Source organism: Elephas maximus, chromosome 21, assembly GCF_024166365.1.
Source record: "Elephas maximus indicus isolate mEleMax1 chromosome 21, mEleMax1 primary haplotype, whole genome shotgun sequence".
Classification (NCBI taxonomy): domain Eukaryota; kingdom Metazoa; phylum Chordata; class Mammalia; order Proboscidea; family Elephantidae; genus Elephas; species Elephas maximus.
In genome coordinates this window covers 11,416,465-11,437,681 of record NC_064839.1, presented here as the reverse complement: position 1 = coordinate 11,437,681, position 21,217 = coordinate 11,416,465, and the positions used below count along the sequence as shown (strand labels likewise).

The following is a 21,217-nucleotide window of genomic DNA, read 5'->3' as shown; positions in this document are numbered from 1 at the left end:
TCCAGGCACTTATAGGCGGAGCTACAGAGATTTGGGACACTCACCCCAGCAGAGAAGATGTGAGAGTGAAGCCAAGAAACCAGGAAACAGAAGCTAAACAGACAAGGAACACAAGAAGCCATGTTGCCTCAGTCTCAAAAGTTATGGCCGTGACCTCAGGGGCTTCAAAGGGTGGAGCCATGGCCTCTGGTGTTTCCAAGGGTGAACTTCATCACCACTCAGATGGACTAGGAGAACCATGTGCCTAAAGCCGAGGGAACAGAGTTGCTGTCCCAGTGGGCCTGGAAGGCAGAGCTGAAGCTGAGGACCGAGGAGCCTCCATTCAGAATCCGGAAAGTGTGGCCAATACCTAGAGTCTGGAGGGCAGGGCCATTGTGTAAATTGTCTTGGAGAACAGAGGATTATTTTCAAAGCCTTGAGGGCTAATGCAATGTGTTCTGCTGACTAGCTTCGTGCCTGTTATGCCTTCTTTCCCTCCAATTTCTCCCATTTGCTATGGAAATGTCTAGCTTGTGCCTGTTTGCCAACTTACCTTTGGGAACAGATAAATTGTATTCTAGATTTCACAGATGAGGAGAAATTTTTGAATTTCGGACTTGAAGTTAAGACTTTTGCTATGATTTGATGGAGTGAATATGTTTTGCATGTTGCAAGTATGTGATTTTGGGAGGGCCAAAGGGTGGAATGTCATGGAAATAAAGCCGTCCTCTTGCGGTATTTCTGTTATAGCAGTACTAGAGAACTAAGACAGACATTGTGCTTGGTAAAGTAGAGGGTCAGAGAAAAAGAGGAAGACCCTCAACAAGATGGGTTGACACAGTGGCTGCAACAATGGGCTCAAGCATAACAACGATTATGAGCATGACGCAGGCCTGGGCAGTGTTTTGTTCTGTTGTACATAGGGTCACTACGAATCGGAACCAACTCGATGACACCTAACAACAACAGAGGCACCTGAAAGAAAGATTTGGTGATCTACTTCCAGAAAACCAGCCATTGAAAACCCTATGGAACACAGTTCTACTCTGACACACATGGAATTGTCATTTGTCAGAACCGACTCGATGGCAACTAGTATATATAATATACTTCATTATATTCTCTTTTGCCCCCAATTGGCACAATCTGTATTAAGGGAAAGAATGTTGAGATAATCTTTTCAGAAAACAAACAAAAATGCCCACCAACAAGGGCTGAACCAACAAGCAGCAGGTGTGAGTGTTTCCAAACAGTGGGACCCCTCTGTGTTGGGGATCCTCTTAGTGCTTGAAAAGATGCCAGGGATATGAGAACCTATAATACACTTTTAAATTGGGTTTATTGCCCATTTCTCTTTACTGGAATGTGAGCTCCAGGAGGGGAGGGATTTGTCTGTTTTGTTCATATGTATCCCCAGTGATGGAAGATATTTAATATATACTGAAGGAATTTTTTAAAAAAAGAACTAGCAGGTGAATTTTCTCCGCTTTCATTTTTCATCAACACGAATTCATGCATCCCATAACCGTGAGGAACATCTCCAAGCCAGGCCCTGAGACCTGCCCCATCTCAGTCTTATGCACCCACTCTTCTGCAGCCTGAGCGTTAAACAGACTGCTGTCTCCCCTGTGAGGTCAGCTCCTATTACAGAAAGTAACCCGTCAGAATGACCACAGTTAAGAAGACTGACAATACCAAGTGTTAATGAGGATGTGGAGCAGCTAGAACTCTCATACACTGTGAGTGGGAGTGTGAATTGGTATAACTATTGGAGAGGAGCAGAAGCTGAGGAGCGGAAATGGAAGGTTTCCATCCTGTGTTTACATGGGGGTTCTCTCTCCCCTGAGGAGACTTACTATTCAGTCTTGCTTTGTCTTAGGCATTACTGTCGTTAAGCATCACCCATCTGTCATGGTATTGGGAAGGCCACTATCCGTTAGTCTGTCGTATTGTGAAGGCTTGCACATTGCTGTGATGCTGGACACTATGCCACAAGTATTTCAAATACCAGCAGGGTCACCCATGGTGGACAGGTTTCAGCGGAGCTTCCAGACTAAGACAGACTAGAAAGAAAGGGCTAATGATCCATTTCCAAAAATTAGGCAATGAAAACCTTATGGATCACAAGAGGACACTGTCAAACTGGCTTGCTTTGGACACGTCATCAGGAGGGATCAGTCATTGGAGGAGGACACAATGTTTGAAGGAGAGGACCAACAAGGATGATGTAGGACCGGGCAACGTTTTGTTCTATTGTCCATAAGGTTGCCATAAGTCTTAGTCAACTTGAAGGCAGCTATCATCATCATCATCACTAAAGCCAGATATACAGACATTCCATAGCCCAGCATTTCCACCCCGGGTATGTACTCAACAGAAATGAATGCTTATAACTACCAAAAGACATCTAGAGGAATGTTCATAGCAGCTTTATTCATAATAACCAAAAATTGGGAACAATGCAATTACCTGTCAACAGTAGCATGGTTAAAATATAGTGGAGGGTTCATAAAACAGTGCCCTATACCATGACGAAAAAGAACAAATTACTGACCCTCACAACATGGAGAAATCTCACAAACACAGCATAGAGCAAAAGAAGTCTGAAGAAAAACTTAACACACTGTGTGATTCTACTTATATGGAGTTCAAAAAACAGGAAGAAAAAAAAAAAAACTTACAGTGATAGAAACAACGACAGTGGTGACCGCTGGGCACAGGGGCTGCTCGGAAGGGCCCACCATAGCTCTCTGGGGGTACTGGAGATGTTGTGTGTCTTGATCTGGGTGGTACTTATACAGGCTGTGTGTGTGCGTGTGTGAACGCTCACTGAGCTGTACGTTTAAGATTTGTGCACTGTATTGGACGTAGGTTATGCCTCAATTAACAACAACAACAGAAGACCCAAGTGGCTGGGTAACCTTGACAGTTGGCTGCCTGCCTGCTCTTCTGAACTTTGTGTCAGACCCCATGCTAATTTCCTCCAAGTAAGTCTTTGAAGACTTATTGATCTAAATCACTTACTCCTTGACCTTTGGAGCAGAGATCAATGTGTAAAAATACCTCGGAGCCCAGGAGTGGAGGAAGCTGGATGCTTTCACAAAGTGAATCCTTAAGCATGTTCACTCTTTCTGTATCTTTGTCCTCCTGAAGTTGAGGCAGGCTGGGTGGGCTTTGTTCCCCAAATCAAGTTTGCATCTGAAGTATGTCTCTTGTAGACATTTTGACTCATGTGATAGTCACTTGCCTAGGCTGCCAAGACTGCTGCGGACTGAGTCGTCGCATTGTTTCTGAGTTGAATAAAGGAAACAATCACTGTGTCCATTATGCTTTTGAATGTTCTGTTTTCACATCTTGGAGCTGTTCTTTGTTGGGTGGATTTCTCCCTAATTGAATTCAAATCCACACAGTGCTTCCCAGACTGCGCCTGCTTGTCAACAGCCTCATTCAGGGTGTAAATCTGGACCCCCACGACCCTCGCCTTGACACCTTCCCCTGGGATCTCCTGAAAGCTGGACTGGGACTCACCTGATGACATGTCCTCGGGGCCACCTCTCCCTCTGCACAGTGGGAGAGTCACTGCTGACCCTCGAAGTCCTTAGAGGGTCCCGATAGTCAGGTGGTGTCCAGACTTATGTCCTGTGCCTACTTCTGGAGCCAGGATGTGGGTGGGGTTAGCTGTACCAAACCATATGGCAGCAGGTGAAGGAGGGAGGCTCCCCAGGGAACACCAGGGTGTGGCCACCTGAGGGAGGAACCATGCCCCTGGGTGAGCCACAGGTACCTGCCAACCATGAGCTCAGTCCTAGCGCAGGTGTTTCAAGGTGAGGGAACAGTGAGTACAGAAGAGGAGGAGCGAGGGAGCCGCGGCCTGTTCCATGGTGGATAATCTGCAAGTTCCCATCCCCCAGGAAAGGGTCTTGTCTGAAGCCGACGGTTCCCACCCAGAGACAGCTGCCTGCACAGCTCAGCCTTTGCTGCGACATTCAGAGGGCCACCTCTCCCCTGCCGAGTGGTTCTTGCCTCAACTCTGTCTCCCTCTGGATGAACTCCAGCTCAGGCCATGGGGAAGGAAATTCTCGGGAATCAGGCCACGCCAGCAAGGGACCGGCTGGGCCTGGAGCTGAAAAGATCCGACGGCCTCTATTTCATGAGTGGGGGTGAGGGCATGGCTGGTGTTTGGGACCCAAGCAGAGGCACTTTGGCATCTTAAGGATGTTGGTAACTGCTAAACTGCATAAAGCTTCTATGTGTGTGGGTGGTGCGTGAGTGCGTGTGCATTCCAGAATCCTCAGTGGGGGTTTCCACAGCCCAGTTTGTCCCTGCGGGCAGCTAGAGGGACCATGCTAAGCACAGCTGTGCTCTGAGAATGGTCAGCATGGACAGCTGACCCCAGGTCCTGGCTTCCTCCTGCCCCCTTGGGAACCACGGAGGACAGGCACCGTTCCCTGAAAAGCCTGTTCTTTGGGGTTAGAGCTTCTGGCGGGACCCCCAGCTGATGCTCCAAGGATTGCAATTTCCTCTTGTTTTTGCCCAGAAAGGCCTGGCTCCCTCTGCCCACAGCCCTGCTCTCTCCCTCCCTGCCTGCCCACATGCATTTCTGGTTCCAGCACTGGAACTTTCCAGTCAGAGCTGGGCTCTGTGATGGTGAGGGAAGCCAGCAGGAGCCAGGATGCAGGGGAGGCAGTCTCTTACCTGCACTGACTCTGACTCAAGAGCTGGGCTCTATGATGGTGAGGGGAGCCAGCAGGAGCCAGGACACTGCGGAGGCAGCCTCTCACCTGCCCTGGCTCTGACTCAAGAATGTTAGGCGTGTCCGAACCTCCAGTGCCTCGGTTTCCCAACCCGAACAATGGTGGGCATGATCTCTAGTCTTCACTCTCTCCCTCTCTGCCTCAGACTAATCAAGACCCAGTCTCAGTCTCTGAGAGTGTCCATGGGGCTCTTCCTTCACTGGGATAAGGACTGTGTGTGCCTGTGTGTGTGTGTGTGTGTACATGGTGCTCTCCCTACCCTGGGATAAGGACTCTGTGTGTGTGTGTGTGTGTGTGTGTGTGTTTGTGTGTGTACATGGGGCTCTCCCTCCACTGGGATAAGGACTGTGTGTGTGTGTAGTGTGCGTGTACACGTGGGGCTCTCCCTCCACTGGGATAAGGACCCCATCTTGCAGGATGCAGGCATAGCCTGGCCCACATCCACCGCTGTGGTCTTGCTTGAACTACTCCCGTCACGGCTGTAGAAAGCTCCTTCAGGTGCCTGAATACACGCCTCCTTCAGTTACGGACCTTGGTCTCCTGGAAGGGTGCAGGAGGGTGGGGAAAGGCACGGGAAGGGTTAGAAACACCTCGTGTCTGGCTTGAACAGCTGGGTGCATGTGTCAACAGGGCAGTACGGACAGGTCAGGAAAAGCCCATGGGATCAGTTTTGGAGATGTGGACTTTGAGGTCACTGTGATCTCAGCCATCTTCTCAGTGTCCCCCATAAGCTGGGGGAGGTCACCATGCCTTCAGAAAGAAGTATCCTGCAGGGCCCACTGGGCGCAGGGCCCTGGGCTGGGAGCCGTGAAGGCTGCAGGTGACCAGGAAACACCCCTGCCCTCGAGGAGCGCCACTTTGATGGGCATGGACCAGCTCAGGCACTTTACGGAGGCAGAGGTGGCAGAGCTGGCAGGGCTGCGGGGCCTTGGGGAGCACAGATGGAGAGCCACGCTGACGCCTGCACTCACAGGGTGAGCTCAAGTTCATGGGCAGAGCCAGGGGAGTGGTGGGCTCAGTCGGAAGTATCCCAGAGAAGGGTCTGGCTCTGTTGGGCTTGCGAAGCAGACCCCTTCCCCGCTACACACCCCCAGCCCCCTGGCTCTGCTCTGGACTCAGGTTCTGTGAGCCTGCAGAGGGCTGAGGTAAAGTACACGTGGCGCTGAAGCCTACGTCGCGGAGGCAGTGTTGGACACAGAAGGCCAGGGGGACAGCTACAGGGGCAAGGGCTGCGGAGAGAGGCTGTGGGCAGCCCAGAGCATGCTGGTGCGGGCGTGGAAACCCACACATCCACTGCTCATGCTATGCTTCCCCAGGGCTGTCCCCACGCTTGGAGGTGGCCTCCCCCCTGCCCACAGCTCTCGGGAGGATGTACTTCCTGCAGGCCGGGTTGGAGGCAGGCTCCGCGGAAGTGGCTGCCTTGGTTTGCAACCGAGGCCTGAGAACTGGGTCAGCCTTCAAGTCACTCCCACCCTGCCTGGCCCCTTCAGGTCCCCCACGCAGTGGCTGAGTCCTGCACTCCCTTCCTGCCCCTCCTCACAGCCCTTTTCTGGCTGCGCCTCAGAAAGAAGGCTGGGGAAGGGGCAAGGCCAGGTAGGCAGGACCTCTCTGATGCCAACCTGGATGGTGTCCCCAGCAAAGCCCTCGGGCCCCAGCCTGGCAACAGGGCAGACACCATCCCCCAAGAAAGTTCTGCCGGGGTGGGGGCCCACTTCCTGCCCCTGCCAGTGCTGAGGGGGGCTGGTCCCTGACTCCTGGGCTGAGCCCTTCTACTCTCCCTTCTCTTTCAGAAAGAGGCCAGGGCTACCAGTTCTCATCTCAGGCCTCCATTGGAGGTTCGGGGGGGGGGGGGGTGAGGTTCAATTGCCATTGCATTATCACCCCCTCTGCCCAAATGCCCTCCCTGTCCTGATTCCTGCTTGATTATTCATTCATTCAACAAACGTTTAGTGCCAGGGACAGGACTGTTAACAAGAAGACCCAGAGTCCCAGTCCTTGTGGACACTCTGATCCCTTCTGACAAGCTATTATCCTCAGAGGTTCAACCCAACACCACCTCCTCCAGGAAGCCATCCTTGATTACATGGCACAGTTCTGAGAGCTCCTTCCTCTGGCTCTCTATCCCTCTCAGGACCTAGGTCACATCCCCTTCAGCCCTGGGGTGGACTTTGTGACTGCCCTCTGCCTCTCTGCAGCCAGCACGCAGACGGGCCTCAGCAACTGGTAGTGGCCACCACCATCATCAATGAAGGACAAGGTTCCTTGGGTCCTCTGAACCCTGCTCTGGCAGACAGCACCCAAATGTTACCAGCACCATGCAGGTGGGCCTTACTTTAGAAAAACTCAAGTGTTTGAAAATCCCAACAGCCAAAACTCACAGGTAGAGGACCCTATATGGGTCTTCCTTAGTCTCCTCATCCTGCAGGGACACTGCACCCTGCTCAGGGGAGTGGAGAACTCTGCAGGGAGGCCTGTCTGCCATCAGTCCCCAAACACCCCGAGGTCACTACTGTGCCTCACGTTCCGCCTGGAATGGCTTCCATCTGAGTTGATTCCAAGGGCATTTCTGGCAATGCTGAGGCGGCTGTGTGTGAGCGAAGGCTCCAGTGCCCCTCAAGTGCATGGCCTGGTCCTCGGACCCTCCCTTTGCCCACCTGCATCTCCCAGGAGAAGGGGCAGGCAGGCCCTCCCAGGGACCAGATGTCTGTGGGAAGGATCAGCTTCTGGCAGGGATATGGAGTCCATGCACCACTGGGAGGAAGGATTCCAGGGCAGCAGACACAGCATATGGCTGGCAGGACAGTTGGTTCCTGTGTCCCCGCCAGGCCCTGTGAGTGAAGCCCCAGGCCACAGAGTGAGGGCCTGGACCCAGGCCCAGCAGATCCAGCCCTGCTGCCAGACCTCCTCAAGCTTCCTTCTGGGAAAAGAGCAGGCACTGAGGTCTGGCCTGAAGAACTCCTGGCCCCCTCCAGGCCTGGGGTCGGAGTGGAGGCCAACAGCAAGGGTTAGCTGTGAGGCCTGGACTACAGACAACTCTCAGAGCCTTGGTGAGCGTTCCCATCTGAAAACGGGAGTGATAATGGCACTCACTGGGGAGATAGGTGAGAAAACAGCAACCATGCTGCCTGGCTGTGGTAGGTGGTTCCTCCCAGCTCCCATCATGCCCTCTACTGAGAACAGCTGGGAGGAGGGGGGCCTCGGCTATGACCTGACCCTTAACCCAAGCCAGGATGATGAGATCTGCTCTGGGGGGGAGCCAGGCTGTTGGGGGCAGTGCCTTCCCTCCCCAGGTGCATGGGCCATGCCTACCTTTTCCCTCTCAAGGGCCCCGATCCCTCCCAACACAGCCCCTCTGCCTCCCACTCTGCCTCACAGGCTGGCCCAGACTACGTCTAACAGCTCTGCAGAACAGGGGTGGGCCAGCCCTGAGGACTCGAGGGAAGAGGCCAGCCAATGGTTTTATCTCCCTGTCTCAGGCAGAAACGCAGCAGAAGGGGCATAAGGAGCCTGGTTCCCGATGGGCATTTCAGGAGGAGGGAGGGCCACACCAGTGCCCCTACCCCACCCGCCTGTACTGCCCCCAGGCCACAGACTGGTGGACACCACCTCCCTGCCCAGCCCGGCTACGAAAGCAGAATGCAGACTGGCTGCCCTGCTGGATCCTCCGTGGCTCCTGGGCACCTGAGCTGGCCCCACTGCATCTCGGCTTCAGCCAGGCAGCTCCCTCAGTGCCAGCTCCTTCCCGCCTCAGGGCCTTTGCACCTGCTGTTAACTCTGCCTGGAATTCGGTTTCGCCACCCAGCATCACACAGTCTCACCACTCAGTGTGAACTCACCTCTGCAGAGTGGCTTTGCTGAGCACCTCTCCTGGTGCTGCCTCCACCCGCCCCCAGCTGACCAGCTAATGTCAGTCGGCCTGACTCATGGCGACCCCATGTGTGTCTTCAATGGTTGTGATGCTTTGGAAGCAGATTGCCAGGCCTTTCTTCCAAGGTGCCGCCGGGTGAACTTGAATGGCCAACCTTTTGATTAGCAGCTGAGTGTGTTAACTGAATGCACCAGCCAGGGACTCCCCACCCTGCCCCCAGTCTTTATTCATCACCCTACTCACAGCACTCCTGCCTGCACCGTCCACTTGTGTGTGCCATGTCTCCCCCACTAGACCGTAAGCTTCTTGTGTCCCTAGTACCCGGCATGGGACATAGCCAGTGTCAATGAGTGAGCCTGGTGAACAAAGGCTCTCCAAAGCTGTTGGTCATCTGTGCCCTTGGGTGGGGGGCTAAGGTTCCGGCCGATGGCTGAGCCAGCACCTACCCAGACCCAGCACACAGCCAGCCTCCCTGCCTGCTCTCCCGCCCGCAGGCCCTGTGCCTTGCCCCCTGTGGCAGGCGGCTACAGTGAGGACTGGCAGTTCCCCTACGTCCAAACGAACCCTGCTTAGGCCCTGAGGGTTTCTGAGCAAAGGAAGGTTCCAGGGGAGCAAGACTGACCGACAAGCCAGTGGCCAGAGCCGAGCATGCCGGCCAACCAGGCATCAGCCTGGGGTGAAGGGATGGGCTGCCTGTCTGGGCTCTGAGAGGTCCCAGAGCCGTCATCAGGAAACTGCCCCTGCTCTGTGACCTGTCACCACCCTGTGCCCTCTGCCCAGGCTGGAGAACCGGGTGAACCAGTTTGTGTGGTCCAGGGAGGCCAAGGAGGCAAAGGGCCTGGTAACAAACAAGCCACTGTTGGAAGACCTCTGACCCGTGTCCACTCCCTCCTCCCCGCCTGCCTGTCCACTATTCCCAGGCAGGGAAGGTCACAGACAGGTCATGTGCTTCATAATGGACCCCTCCCTCCAGTATTGCCCCCTGTCAACAGCAGGCTGGAACCTGACTCCAGGAGTGGCCGTGGGGCTGAGCACCTGGCAGCCCCCCTTGCCTGACCTGCTGAGTCAGAATCTACACGTGTCTTAGAGGCATCGCAGCTCCCGGGCCACCCTGTGGGCCTAAGTGACCAGGTGTCAGGAAGTTGGTGTTCCAGCCCCAACAGACAGGAGTGAGACCTGTCATTGCCCCTGGGGCTGTTTAGTCACTGGAAAAACCACAGGCAACAGCACTAGCCCCAGGGTAGCCCAGGCAGGAGACGGCAAGAGAGAGAGACAGCATGAGAGACAGCGTTAAAGCCTGGAAGCCCCGGGCAGGGCCAGACAAGTGGCTCCTTGTCTTCTTTATTTCCTTCTCTTCCATCCACTTAGCTAACCCACCCCAAAGTGAATGGCTGCAAGTACCTGTCCATGGACGTCCTCAGGGAACCCAGCCAAGGTATGGCGCGGCCGTCTGTCTTCCTGGAGCTGCTGCGCTCCCAGGAACACGCAGTGTGGTGGGCAGCTGCTGATTTTTCCTCCAGCATCCATTCACCAGACTTGCAGTGATCCCAGAAACTCTGGTGGCATAGTGGTTAAGAGCTATGGCTGTTACCCAGAAGGTGGGCAGTTCAAATCCACCAGGAGCTCCTTGGAAACACTATGGGGTAGTTCTACTCTGTCCTATAGGGTCGCTATGAGTTGGAATTGACTCAATGGCAACGAGTTTTTTTTTTTTTTTGCAGTAATCCTACCAGAGGCCTCTCCTCCCGTAGGATGTGCAGGGTGCCCAGGATCCAGGCTGACCAATCCACACATCGCAGTTTCGCAGGCACAGCGATGGTTCAGGGGTCAGGGCCCACAAGGTTCCAGGAGATAGTCGGTCCCTCCCCTGCTGAGCCCCCGCCTGACAGTGCAAACCCCAGAGCTGCAGCCCCTGTGACGAGGGCAGAAAATGGAGGCCATATGAAAGGCGGCAGAACTGCAAGACCAGGAGGGAGAGATAGTCCCAGCCATGCCCCTGTCCGTGCCCCTGACCAGCAGGAACACTTCTGCACCTTCCGGCCACCTGGGTCAATGATCCTCCTTTGTTATTAACTGGATGTAGGAGGGTTTCTGTCACCTGCAAGCAGGAGTGCTAACAGGAAACACCGCTGTTGCCACCTGCTGTGAGATGACAGGACCGAGGTGCCCTGACCCCTGGAGAGAGGAGCTGGGGCAAAGTCCCCGAAGGCCACCCTGGGCCACAGGGGCTCAGGCTGTAGTCCCCTGGGCCGTGGGGCACCCAAAGCATGTGACTCTGGGTGAAGACTGGCCAGCTCAGCTGGGCAGGTGGGTGGGCTGCAGCATGGTGGGAGGGTAGGCCTGGGTTTCCTGGAGGTTTCCTAGGACTCATGGTCGACCCTGGGGGTGTGTTTGTCCAGATGGGGGGCCTCACTGCACTCCAGTCCTCTGTCTTCCCTCTGGGCTCCAGACCCCTCTGGTCGGTCCCCAATATGCCCGGGGTACCAGGGTTCGTCTGATTCAGGGGGTTGTCTGAAGCTTCAGCTACAGCCAACGGGGCTGAGAAACAGCATTTGTTCTCCAAAGGGGTAAGTGTCTGGGGTTTGCTAATGGAAAGATGACAGCCTGAAGCGGGACTAGAGGGGAGCTGATGTCCAGCAAAAGGCATGAGGCTGGTGAGAAACCACCACACCCACTGTGCAAGGCCCGTGGGGTAGTGTCCTCAGGGCTCCAAATCCCTGGAGGGCCTGGGGAATGCACCTGCTTGGATGCAGACAGGCCTGGAGTCAGCTGTGGAAGGATGACCAGGAGACGCCTGAGGCGTAGAACTCCACGCGGCTAGGCCAGTCGCCATCCCCATCACCCTCTTTGTCCTCATCTGAGTCATCGTCATCCCCACTGGATGCCACAAGGACGGCCCCGGCCAGATAAGCCGGCTGCCCCAGGGGCCCCCTGCCCTCCTCCTCCTCCTCCTCTTTGCGCTTCTGGGCGGCCAGCTCTCGGTAGCAGAGGCTGCAGACACGCAGGGGTTTGGGCGAGAGGCGCGGCAGGAGGAAGCGCTCCCGGGAGCACTCGGCGCAGACCACAAAGCCACACTTGCGGCAGTGATGGCGCCGCGTGAGCGCCGAGAAGCGCGTCTGCGTGCAGCGCATGCAGATATCCGTGGCCTTGTCGGGGATCCAGGGCGCCGCGTGCTCCGTGGTGGGCTGGCGGCCCGTGGCCAGCAGCTGCCGCCGCACACACTCCTCGATGTGGCTGATCCACTCCTGGCGCTCCGTCATGGAGGCGGCTGACACCACGAAGGACTTCTTGGCCGTCTTGATCATCCAGCGGTTCTTGGCCTGCAGGGTCTCGGGCAGCGGCTCAAGTGTCACCTCCTCCAGCGGGATGACATGCTGGCTGCGGTACTTGCGCTTGCTCAGCACGATGCTGCCGTACACCAGGATGTCGTTGAAGAGGAAGAAGATGCGCGGCTTGGCCTTCTTGCGGCACTCCTTGGTCAGGACACCCTCGCCCAGCAGCACGCGGCCTGGCAGGGCCAGGGGCTGCCCTGACGTCCCAAAGCAGCTCTCCACGGCCGCGATCCGCTGGCTGTTGATTTCCGTGTTTGCCAGGTGGTCCACCATCTCTGCAGGCTGATGGGCTAAAGCAGGAGAGGAGGACAAGGAGGCATCAGCTTGCCCGGGCACAGCTAGATGATCAGAGCTCCATCTACTCATCCACTCACCAAACCAAACAACCCACAACCAACTTATTACCCCACTGCAATCCAGCAAGCCCACCCCGCCACCCAAACTCACCGCCTTAGGCTTGGTCCCCCAGAAGCAGACCCTGGAGACAAGGAGTGCATGAAGTTACCAGAAAGTAACTAGGAAGGGGAATGTGAAAGCCGGCAGGGATAGAAAGGCAGCAGTAAAGAGTGTGTTACTTAGCAGGCTACTGCTGTGGGCAGTTAAGGCTCAATTCCCCTTAGAGAACCTGGGAAGACAGGCTAGAACAGCCTCGACGCTGTCCACCCAAAGGACAAGGAAGCTGGGAAATTCATCCTCCAACTCGTGCTAGCCATTGGTTGTGCACTGCTGCCTACGGTGTTAACCACCTGTACTTCCAGCCTGCCCCTCGGGTGGAGTGGGACAGGTGGTCGTAGCCGGGCACTGTCAGCATGTACCGGAACAGTGGGTGCTAGATATGTGCGTCTGTGACCCCACCCAACGACTGACCACACCAAACCTTCACTGATACTGCAACCCAATCACTGACCCCATGAAGCCAACGATCACCGCCATCATCACAGGTACCATGTCCTGAGTGGCTCCTCCATGCCAAGCATGACTTTATTCCATTTACTCCTCACGCCAACACCACATTATAGGAGGGCCACTGAGGCTCTGTCAGTGGTCGGGACCACAGAGCTTGAACCGCTGGCAACTGTGCTGCTACCCTGCCTTCCCCCAGGGCGTGAGGCCCAGCCTGGCCCCTCTGCTGGGGTGTCCTCTTCTACAGGAGCGCTACACGTTGGAAGCCTTGGCTCATCCTACCCCCACTCCGGGCTGACTACACACTCCCTTTCAACCCACCTGTCCCACAGCTTTGGAGACCACCCACTCTCTAGGACAGGAGTCAGCAGAGAATGGCTTGAGGGTCAAATCCCAAATCTAGCCAGCCTCCTGTTTTTGTAAATACTTTTATTGCAACACAACCACCCTCATTCATTTACAGTCGTTTCCGGTATTTTCAATTGCCTCACATGCATGGGAAAGCTGAACGCTGAATAAGGAGGGCTGAAGAACTGATGCCTTTGAATTGTGGTGTTCGAGAAGAATACTGAATATACCATAGACTGCCAAAAGAACCAACAATCAGAATGCTCCTTCGAAGCAAGGATGGAGAGACTACGTCTCACATACTTTGGACATGTTATCAGGAGGGACCAGTCCCAAAAGAAGGACATCATGCTTGGTAAAGCAGAGGGTCAGCGAAAAAGAGGAAAAGCCTCAATGAGATGGATTGACACAGTGGCTGCAACAATGGGCTCAAGCATAACAACGATTGTAAGGATGGTGCAGGACCGGGCAGTGTTTCGTTCTGTTGTACATAGGGTCACTGTGAGTCGGAACTGACTCCATGGCACCTAACAACAACCACAACAACATGGTACAGTGGCTAAGATCTCAGGCTGCTAGCCAAAACGCCAGCAGTTCGCATCCGCCAGCCGCTCACTAGAAACCCTATGGGGCAGTTCTACCGTGTCCTGTAGGGTTGCTATGAGTTGGAATCGACTCGATGGCAACCGGTTTGGTTTGTTTGGCGTGGCTACTCTCATACTACAATGGCAGAGTTGAGTAGTGATGATACTAAAACCCACCCAGTGCCGTCGAGTCGGTTCCGACTCATACCGACCCTAGAGGACAGGGCAGAACTGCCCCACAGAGTTTCCAAGGAGTGCCTGGCGGATTCGAACTGCTGACCCTTTGGTTAGCAGCCATAGCACTTAACCACTACGCCACCAGGGTTTCCTGTGATGATATAAAACCTAAAATATTTACTATCTGCCTCTTGACAAAAAAAGTTTGATTCCTTCTCCAGGATATCATCCCCCCTCTTATTTTTTTTCTTCACAGGACTTTCCAAGGACTGATGTCTTCTTATCTGTTCATTGTTGACCTCTGTATTTTCTATTTCTCCCACTCAACTCTAAGGTCCATGAGAACAGGGGTATTTTTTTTGTTCACTGCTGTACCCCAAGGCTTGGAACAGTGCCCAGCATGCAATAGGTGCTTCGTAAGTGGCTGGTGGATGAATGAGCCTTTCCAGTGCTCTTGAGGTCTGACCACATCTGACTCAGCTCTCTGCTCTGAAGAAGCAGCAGGGGAGTGCTGCCCCCCTCCGCCACGCGCACATGCATACACAGGCCCACGCAGCACGCCCCGGCCTGGCCGCTCACACACAGGGATGCTGGGTCACTGCGCTGCAGTTTCATAAGCCAGGCCACCTGTGGGAAGCCAGAGGGGCCCCAGCATGGGGGCTGGGGGCACTGCACAAGGCGGGTGGGCTGGGCCTCTTGAGTCATGAACCACCAACCCTTTCAGACCACAAGGCGTTCTGGAGACTGCTGCCCACACCACCTTATGTAAGAGCCGCTATTTTTGGGTGGCTGATCTTCGCTGCCTGTTGCAAACCTAGGAGATTATCAGGAATAGCCCTGGGCCGTCCAGCCTCAGCTGATCACCAGGTCCCTGACTGTGGACAATCCAACAAAACCATGATTCTCTCCCAGGACGTTTCTGAGCTTCATCTTCAGGTACCACAGGGTGAGATGCCGGGGCCCTGGGATGGCTTAGAAAAGGTTTCTGCTGCAGGGGGCGGGGGAGCTCAGAGTACAGCCAAAGGGGACCCACAGAGGGCAGTCAAGGTGGAACCCATAGAGGGCAGCCAGTGAGACCCACAGAGTGCAGCCGAAGGGGGCCCACAGAGGGCAGCCAAGGTAGAACCCACAGATGGCAGCCGAGTGAGACTCACAGAGGGCAGTTGAGGGGTGCCCACAGAGGGGAGCCAAGGTGGAATCCACAGAGGGCAGCCGAGTGAGACTGACAGAGTGCAGCCAAGGGAGACTCACAGAGGGCAGCTGAGGGAGAACCAGAGAGGGCAGCCGAGGGGGGCTCACAGAGGGCAGTGACGACACTACTTCAGTGCACTGTGTGGAATGGAAACACCCAGAGACAACCTAAATGCCTATCATCAGAGAAAGAATAAAGTGGGCACGTTCCTACAATTGAACACACTGAAAGCACTCAACCTATGGTGGCCACTAGGGAGTGACTGGAACATAGTGAAGGTACCCAACCTACGGTTACCACTATGGAGTGACTAGAACACACTGAAGGGACCCAACCTATGGTGACCACTGGGGAGTGATGGCCAACAGCAAAGGCTGAGTGAAAAACAGCTGACCGCGAGCAGTACATACAATGTGACGCTATTAGCGAAGAAATTACAAAACATGAGTACAGTGTTCAAGATCAAGATCTATGGATAAAAACAGGCAGGAGGGACACAAACAAACGAAGCCGGGGGAGTGTGGTCGGCTGGGGGGGGCGGGGGGAGCCTGGATGTGACCAGGAAGGAGGGAGATCAAGAAGTACTTCATCTTTATCTGTGCTGTTTTTTTTTTTTTTTAAATTAAAAAATGCAGCAGCCAATGTGATGAAATCCTAATTCCTGTCAATTCAGGGAGGTGGGAACTCTCTCTGTTATGGATTGAATTGTGTCCTCCAGAAAGATATGTTGAAATCCTAACCCCAATACTTATGAATGTGACTTTATTTGGAACTACATCTTTGCAGATACTATCAGTTAAGTTTCTATGAGATCATATGGGAGCAGGGTGGGTCCTAACTCCTTTTGAGTGGTGTTTTACAGCAGTGGAGGATGAACGGGGCGGGGCTGTGAAGATACAGTTACAGGGAATGCCAGGAATTGCCGAGAGCAAGACATGGAGAAGGAATCAACATGGCTGACACAATAAATCTGTTTCTTAAAGCCACCCATTTTGTGGTGGTTTGTTACAGCAGCTCTAGGAAATTAAGGCGCTCTTTTTCTGAATTTAAGGTTCTCAGAACAGAATCACACCTACTCCTTGCTTATCGACCATTTCGTTATCCAGTATTTTGCAATTGCAACAATAGTAAAAAACCTACTACCCAACTATTTTGTGCATTAAATACGTACATCTGGTAGTAATGAATGCCAAGGTGTGAGACAAGAGTAATGCTGGCTGTGATGTTATTAAGCTTATGCCATCAACTTGGCTGGGCCATGATTCTCAGTGGTTTGGCAGTTACGTAATGATGTAATTTGGCAGTTATGTAATGATGTAGTCATCCTCCATTTTGTGATCTGATGTGGTAATCCTCTATTTTCACATAACGACCTGGTCTTTAGAAACTAACCATGTTGATAAGTGAGGAGTGAGTGTACAGGACAATGTCTGAATCCAAGGTTCTGGGCTCAACCTGCTGGGGACACTGCACAGGCCTCAGAGTGGACCACCTGGACTGGGCTTGGCAGGGGGAGTAACTGTAGGCCTCATCTCTCTCCATACCTGCATGCTCCTGTTCCCCCAAACCCCGAGCCCTGGGCAGGAGTGGGCCACCCATGGCAGATGCTGGGAGCCCTTGTGGGAGGAACCCATGTTGTCCCCAGTCTAGCTGTGTGCTAAGATGTTGGGCCACCCTACAGAATGGGATGAAAGCCTGATCCTGCGACTGCAGGACCAGACTTAACTCATTTGGCAGGGGAATCAGAGCACAGCTAGCCCCTCTGCTGCGGCCCCACCTGTCCCCGTGGGGCTGCTGAGCTGTGGAGGCTGGCTTACCCAATGTCCACCTGTGACATAATGCCACCCAGGTGGAACACCCACAGGAAGTGCGGTGCAGGATGGGTGGGGAAAGCCATGGGCAGGGAGGGTGGATCCAGGGCAGAGCTCAGCCTGTCTTCCCTTCCCTGGAGGGAGAAGTGTTAGGATGCACGAAACTGGACCCAGGTCTCCTTCCCCCTTTCCACATGGCCAAGAGACCATGGGGTGGGATTCAGCCCACTGCTCTGCTCCCAGCCCAGGGCTCACAGACTGCTCCCTGCCCTGGAGGCCCCCGCCCAGTGCTGGTAATGATAAGCAGGGCCTGGGCTCCTGGCAGCCCTCCCACAGCAAGCCTGCAAAGGGTCCTAGGCTGGGGCAGACAAGCTCCTCCTCTCCAGGGTTCCCTCCTGACTCGACCCTAATTTCACACCCTGGCTGGACAGTGCCCGGTGATATGAAGGGTTTGCTAGGTAAGTATGGCAGCCCTGAGTCAAATGAGGAATCCTTATTTTTCTCACCAGAGGAGCAATCCTCTTCACTCAGGTCAGGGAAGGAGGGCTGAACCCCATCCCACTCCGTGTGGGCCAGCTGCCTCAGGAAGACAGGGATGGTGGAGCTTCTGGCCCCAGTGATGCCTGTGATGACCCCAGTGTGGCACCCAGGGCAGCTGACAGGGCTTATGGAGTCTGGGGAGGCAGGGCATGGCCTCCTTCGGGCTGTGCCTCTTTCGGGGAGGCCTGGGGCAGCCCCAATGCTGCACTCTCCTGGCCGTGAGGCCTCAGGACCTGTGCTGTGAGCACTGAACGCAGTCCTGCTGGACAGTAGGGCAGAACCTGGCACCCGCTCTCACAGTTATCGGCTGTGTCTGCAGATAAGGTGTTTCCTGTTTCCGGCCCTCAGTTTCACTTTTCATAAAAGGGGATAGAAGTGCCATCTCTGTCTACGTCCTAGACTACTGCCAAATACAACTGTCTGTGGTGAAGAACAAAGCATTTTTGCATGTTCTCATGTACTCAGGGTTATATCACCCAGCAAAGTCTAGGTACCATGCAATCTTCTAATGCTACCCATGAAAAAACAAGAGAGGGGAGATTTTTAATAACCCCTGGGATCATATTAAATGGACTCCATTATTCTTCCCTTAAATGCTAGTTATTTCTCAACAGGTTTTTTTTTTTTTTTTACACCCAGGTGGCAACAGGTGAGAGCAAGGGGGAAGAGAAGGCAGGCTTGGTGGTCACAGTGGCTACTGGGGGCTGTGAGCCTCCTCTGTGCTGTCACCAAAGCAGAACTTCACACATGTCATCTCCTGTAGCCCTCAGCACAGGGGTTATTATCCTCATTTCTCAGATGCAGAAACTGAGCCTGCCCAAGGCCACACTACCAGCGAAAAGCAGAGCAAGGACTATGCTAGGAGAGTGTAGAGCCCTTCTCAGATCTAGAAGGGTGGAAGTCCCCAGGAGACGCCTGGAACCTCTGCTGTGGCTGCCCTCTTGTGCCCCAAGATGGCCGAGTGATGCTGTGAGTCACTGAGGGCCACCACACCTCGATCTAAACCCTCCTCACCAAAATTCAGTGAAGCACCTGGAAATGAATACACCTGCATCTTTCTCTCAGGATTCAGAAGGGGTGGCAGGTTCCTGGGCTCACCCTTCTGAACATATATGATCCCACCACCTGAACTGAAGCTCAGGGTATGTACCATGAGAGCTGTGGCTTGGGGGCCCAGGCTCTGAATGTTTTTAGGTGGCTGCAAATGCCATGTGACCAGGATTCCATGCATGACAGCCAATGTATGATACCTGACCTACACCAGGGGTTAGCAAACTATGGCTCCAGGGCCAAATCTGGCTCACCGCCTGTTTTTCTAAATAGAACTTTATTGGAACACAGCCTTATACAACAGAGACTGTATAGCCTACAAAGCTGAAAATATTCAGCTCTTACTTGGCCCTTTACAGAAGATGTTTGCTGACCCCTGGTATACCACGCGTTATATAAAATGTACAATGGTGTCTGTTCCAGGGACATACCCAGTGACCCACACGGGGCTTTGTCCTGGTGGAACATGTCCTCTCCTCTCCTGAACTCGGAACACGGCCTTTGGGATCTGCAGAGAGATGCTGGGTGCCTCAACGTAGGAGCCTTAGAAAGATGGAGCTGAGAGGGGTGCTCTGATCCACCTTCCCCTTGAGTTACATGTAGGGACACTGGTCATCAGAGAGGGACGTAATACCTGGCCCAAGGTCACAGAGAAAAGCGGAATCCAGGGGCCAGCCCCACCCTTCAGCTTCCCCCGATGGGCAGGGCTGGGCCATGGGGCTGAATGTAACAGTAACAAGAAAAATAACCCACAGGGGTGCCACTTCCCGCTAGAGCTCTTGGCCCTCCAGGCACAAGACTTGAGCACATTACAAGTATTATCTGATTTAATTCTCAGAAAAGCCCCTTGAGGAAAATACCATCACCAGTTTCAAAGTCACTGCCCAAGGACCTGGCTGAGTGAGCCAGAAGCCAGGCTCCAAACTAACCGTAAGCTACTGAAGGCTGCTCTTGACCAAAAACAAAGTCAGGAATCCTCAAACCCAGTGGGTCGGGCCCCTCTCCAGGCCACAGGCCCCTTGAGATGGCCTGGGCAAGTCTATTAGTTTGACTGGGCTGACCTGCCCCAGGCCACACTGGCCAAGCTACGCTTCATTCCCTGTGGTGGGCTGGGGTGTGCAGGACCCTCAGCTCATCTGGGCGGCCTCGCCTGCCAGCCTTGGCACCACTGAGGGCTGACGTGTGCAGGGATGTGGGGCCAAAGCCAGAGAAGGGTCACCTCTCAGCCTGCAGGACTCCGCCATAAACCCTCTCTAAGCCCCTCCGGCTTGGAACTGGGGGCTGAGGAGGGCTGTTGGTCTCTCCAGGAGGCCAAGACTGTGAGAGATCACACCAGCCAGCTCTGGTCACTTGTCCCAGGGAATCGGTGCTGTTCCAGGGCTTGCCTGGGAGAGTATCTGGGACTCTCTGGCCTCTGATTCTCTGGTGATGAGATAATAGTTTTGTTCAAAATTCCAAACAAATATTTCCTTTGGGCTATGAAGACCAAGTTCTGCAGTAGCTGGGAGTTTTCCCACCTGCAAGGGCTGCTACCGACACCTCTCTGCGGGTATTCGAAGAGAGAAAGGGAAGGGGGTTCCAGGAAATTCGCCCATTGTCCGGGATGCGAATAAACCAGGCTGGAGGGTTGGGAAGCAACTACCATCTCTCTCTGGGTCGGCCTCAGTTATTTCCTCTGCGACATGGGAAATTGAGCTTGGCCGTTTCCCCTGACGGTTCCCACCACGGGTCATTAACTCGAATGCGCTTCGGGGCCAAGCGGTCCCCAAAAGAAATGGGCCAAAGAGGGCGGAGCCACCCAGAAAGCGCTGCCGACCCCCATTTTCTCCCCACAGGCGGGCAGTGGTCCCAGCCCACGACTTCAGACCCCGCAGACTGGGACCAATCACTGAGGTTCAGACAGAGGTGTGAGGCCATGACTCCCCGAAACATCACCCAACAACCGGTGAGCTGAGATCCCTGCAGCCCCAGGGCGCAGCGCCCAGGGACTCCTCCCGACCCTCCGCCCAGGGGCCCCGCCTCGGCCACGGAGCCCCACCTGCTCTCCCTGGACCCCGCAGCCCTCACCCTGCCTGCCCCGCCAGCCAGCGAAGAGCGCCCTTCTCCGCGCCTCTCCAAGGGTCTGGAGTCGGAGCCCGCCCTGGCTGCGCGCCCCGGCCCGCCCGAGCCCCGTGGCCACCTCGACCGAGCGGCCCCGGGCTCTGGGACTTAGGGAGGGGAGCCCGTCTGCTCCACGCGCCCCAGCCCGGCCGCGGGGCCCTTACCTTCTCCGCCAGACACCCCTCGCCCGCGCGCCTCTCGCCAGCCCGCGGCTGCCCGGCAGCTCCGCCCGCGTCCGCGTTCCTCTGGCCGCTGCAGCCAAGCCGCGAGCCGCCCACGCCTCCGAGTTCCAACTCCTCCTGGCACCCTCGGGGGAGGCTCCGCCAATCGGCGCCCCGCAGCGCTGGCGGGGCGGAGCCCGAACCCAGAACTCTGAGCCAAGCCTTGCGAAATGCGTGGGGGTGGAGCGGCCCCAAGTTTCAGGTGGTCCCTTGTGAGCGGCGGGGCCCTAGCGACAGCTCCTTCTTGCTCCCTTGGGGCTGGTTCCCCAGTTCGTCCGGTTTGTTCCCCCACCCCCAGTTTCCCGTTTCTGCCGGTCGCACTCCTCATACTTGCTGTGGCCGAAGAAGACTGAGTCCG

At 54.9% G+C, this 21,217-nt stretch overlaps 1 protein-coding gene across 3 annotated transcripts; it reads right to left on the bottom strand.

Annotated features, from left to right (window-relative positions):
- Window positions 1-2,472: 2,472 nt before the first annotated feature.
- PLEKHF1 (pleckstrin homology and FYVE domain containing 1) lies at window positions 2,473-20,931 on the bottom strand. 3 transcript variants are annotated; one of them, XR_007514692.1, is made up of 3 exons: window positions 20,803-20,931; window positions 10,003-12,223; window positions 2,473-3,724 (listed from the first exon to the last, which is right to left on the bottom strand). XR_007514692.1 is itself a non-coding variant. In XM_049864458.1 (2 exons), the coding sequence occupies exon 2, from the start codon at window positions 12,204-12,206 to the stop codon at window positions 11,367-11,369; it is 840 nt and encodes a 279-aa protein (XP_049720415.1). In that variant the 5' UTR covers window positions 12,207-12,223; window positions 20,803-20,931; the 3' UTR covers window positions 9,897-11,366. The 3 variants fall into 3 exon arrangements, 1 of the variants encoding a protein (XP_049720415.1); XR_007514693.1 differs by lacking the exon at window positions 2,473-3,724 and adding an exon at window positions 3,770-5,273; XM_049864458.1 differs by lacking the exon at window positions 2,473-3,724 and having other exon boundaries at window positions 9,897-12,223.
- Between the last annotated feature and the right edge of the window lie 286 nt (window positions 20,932-21,217).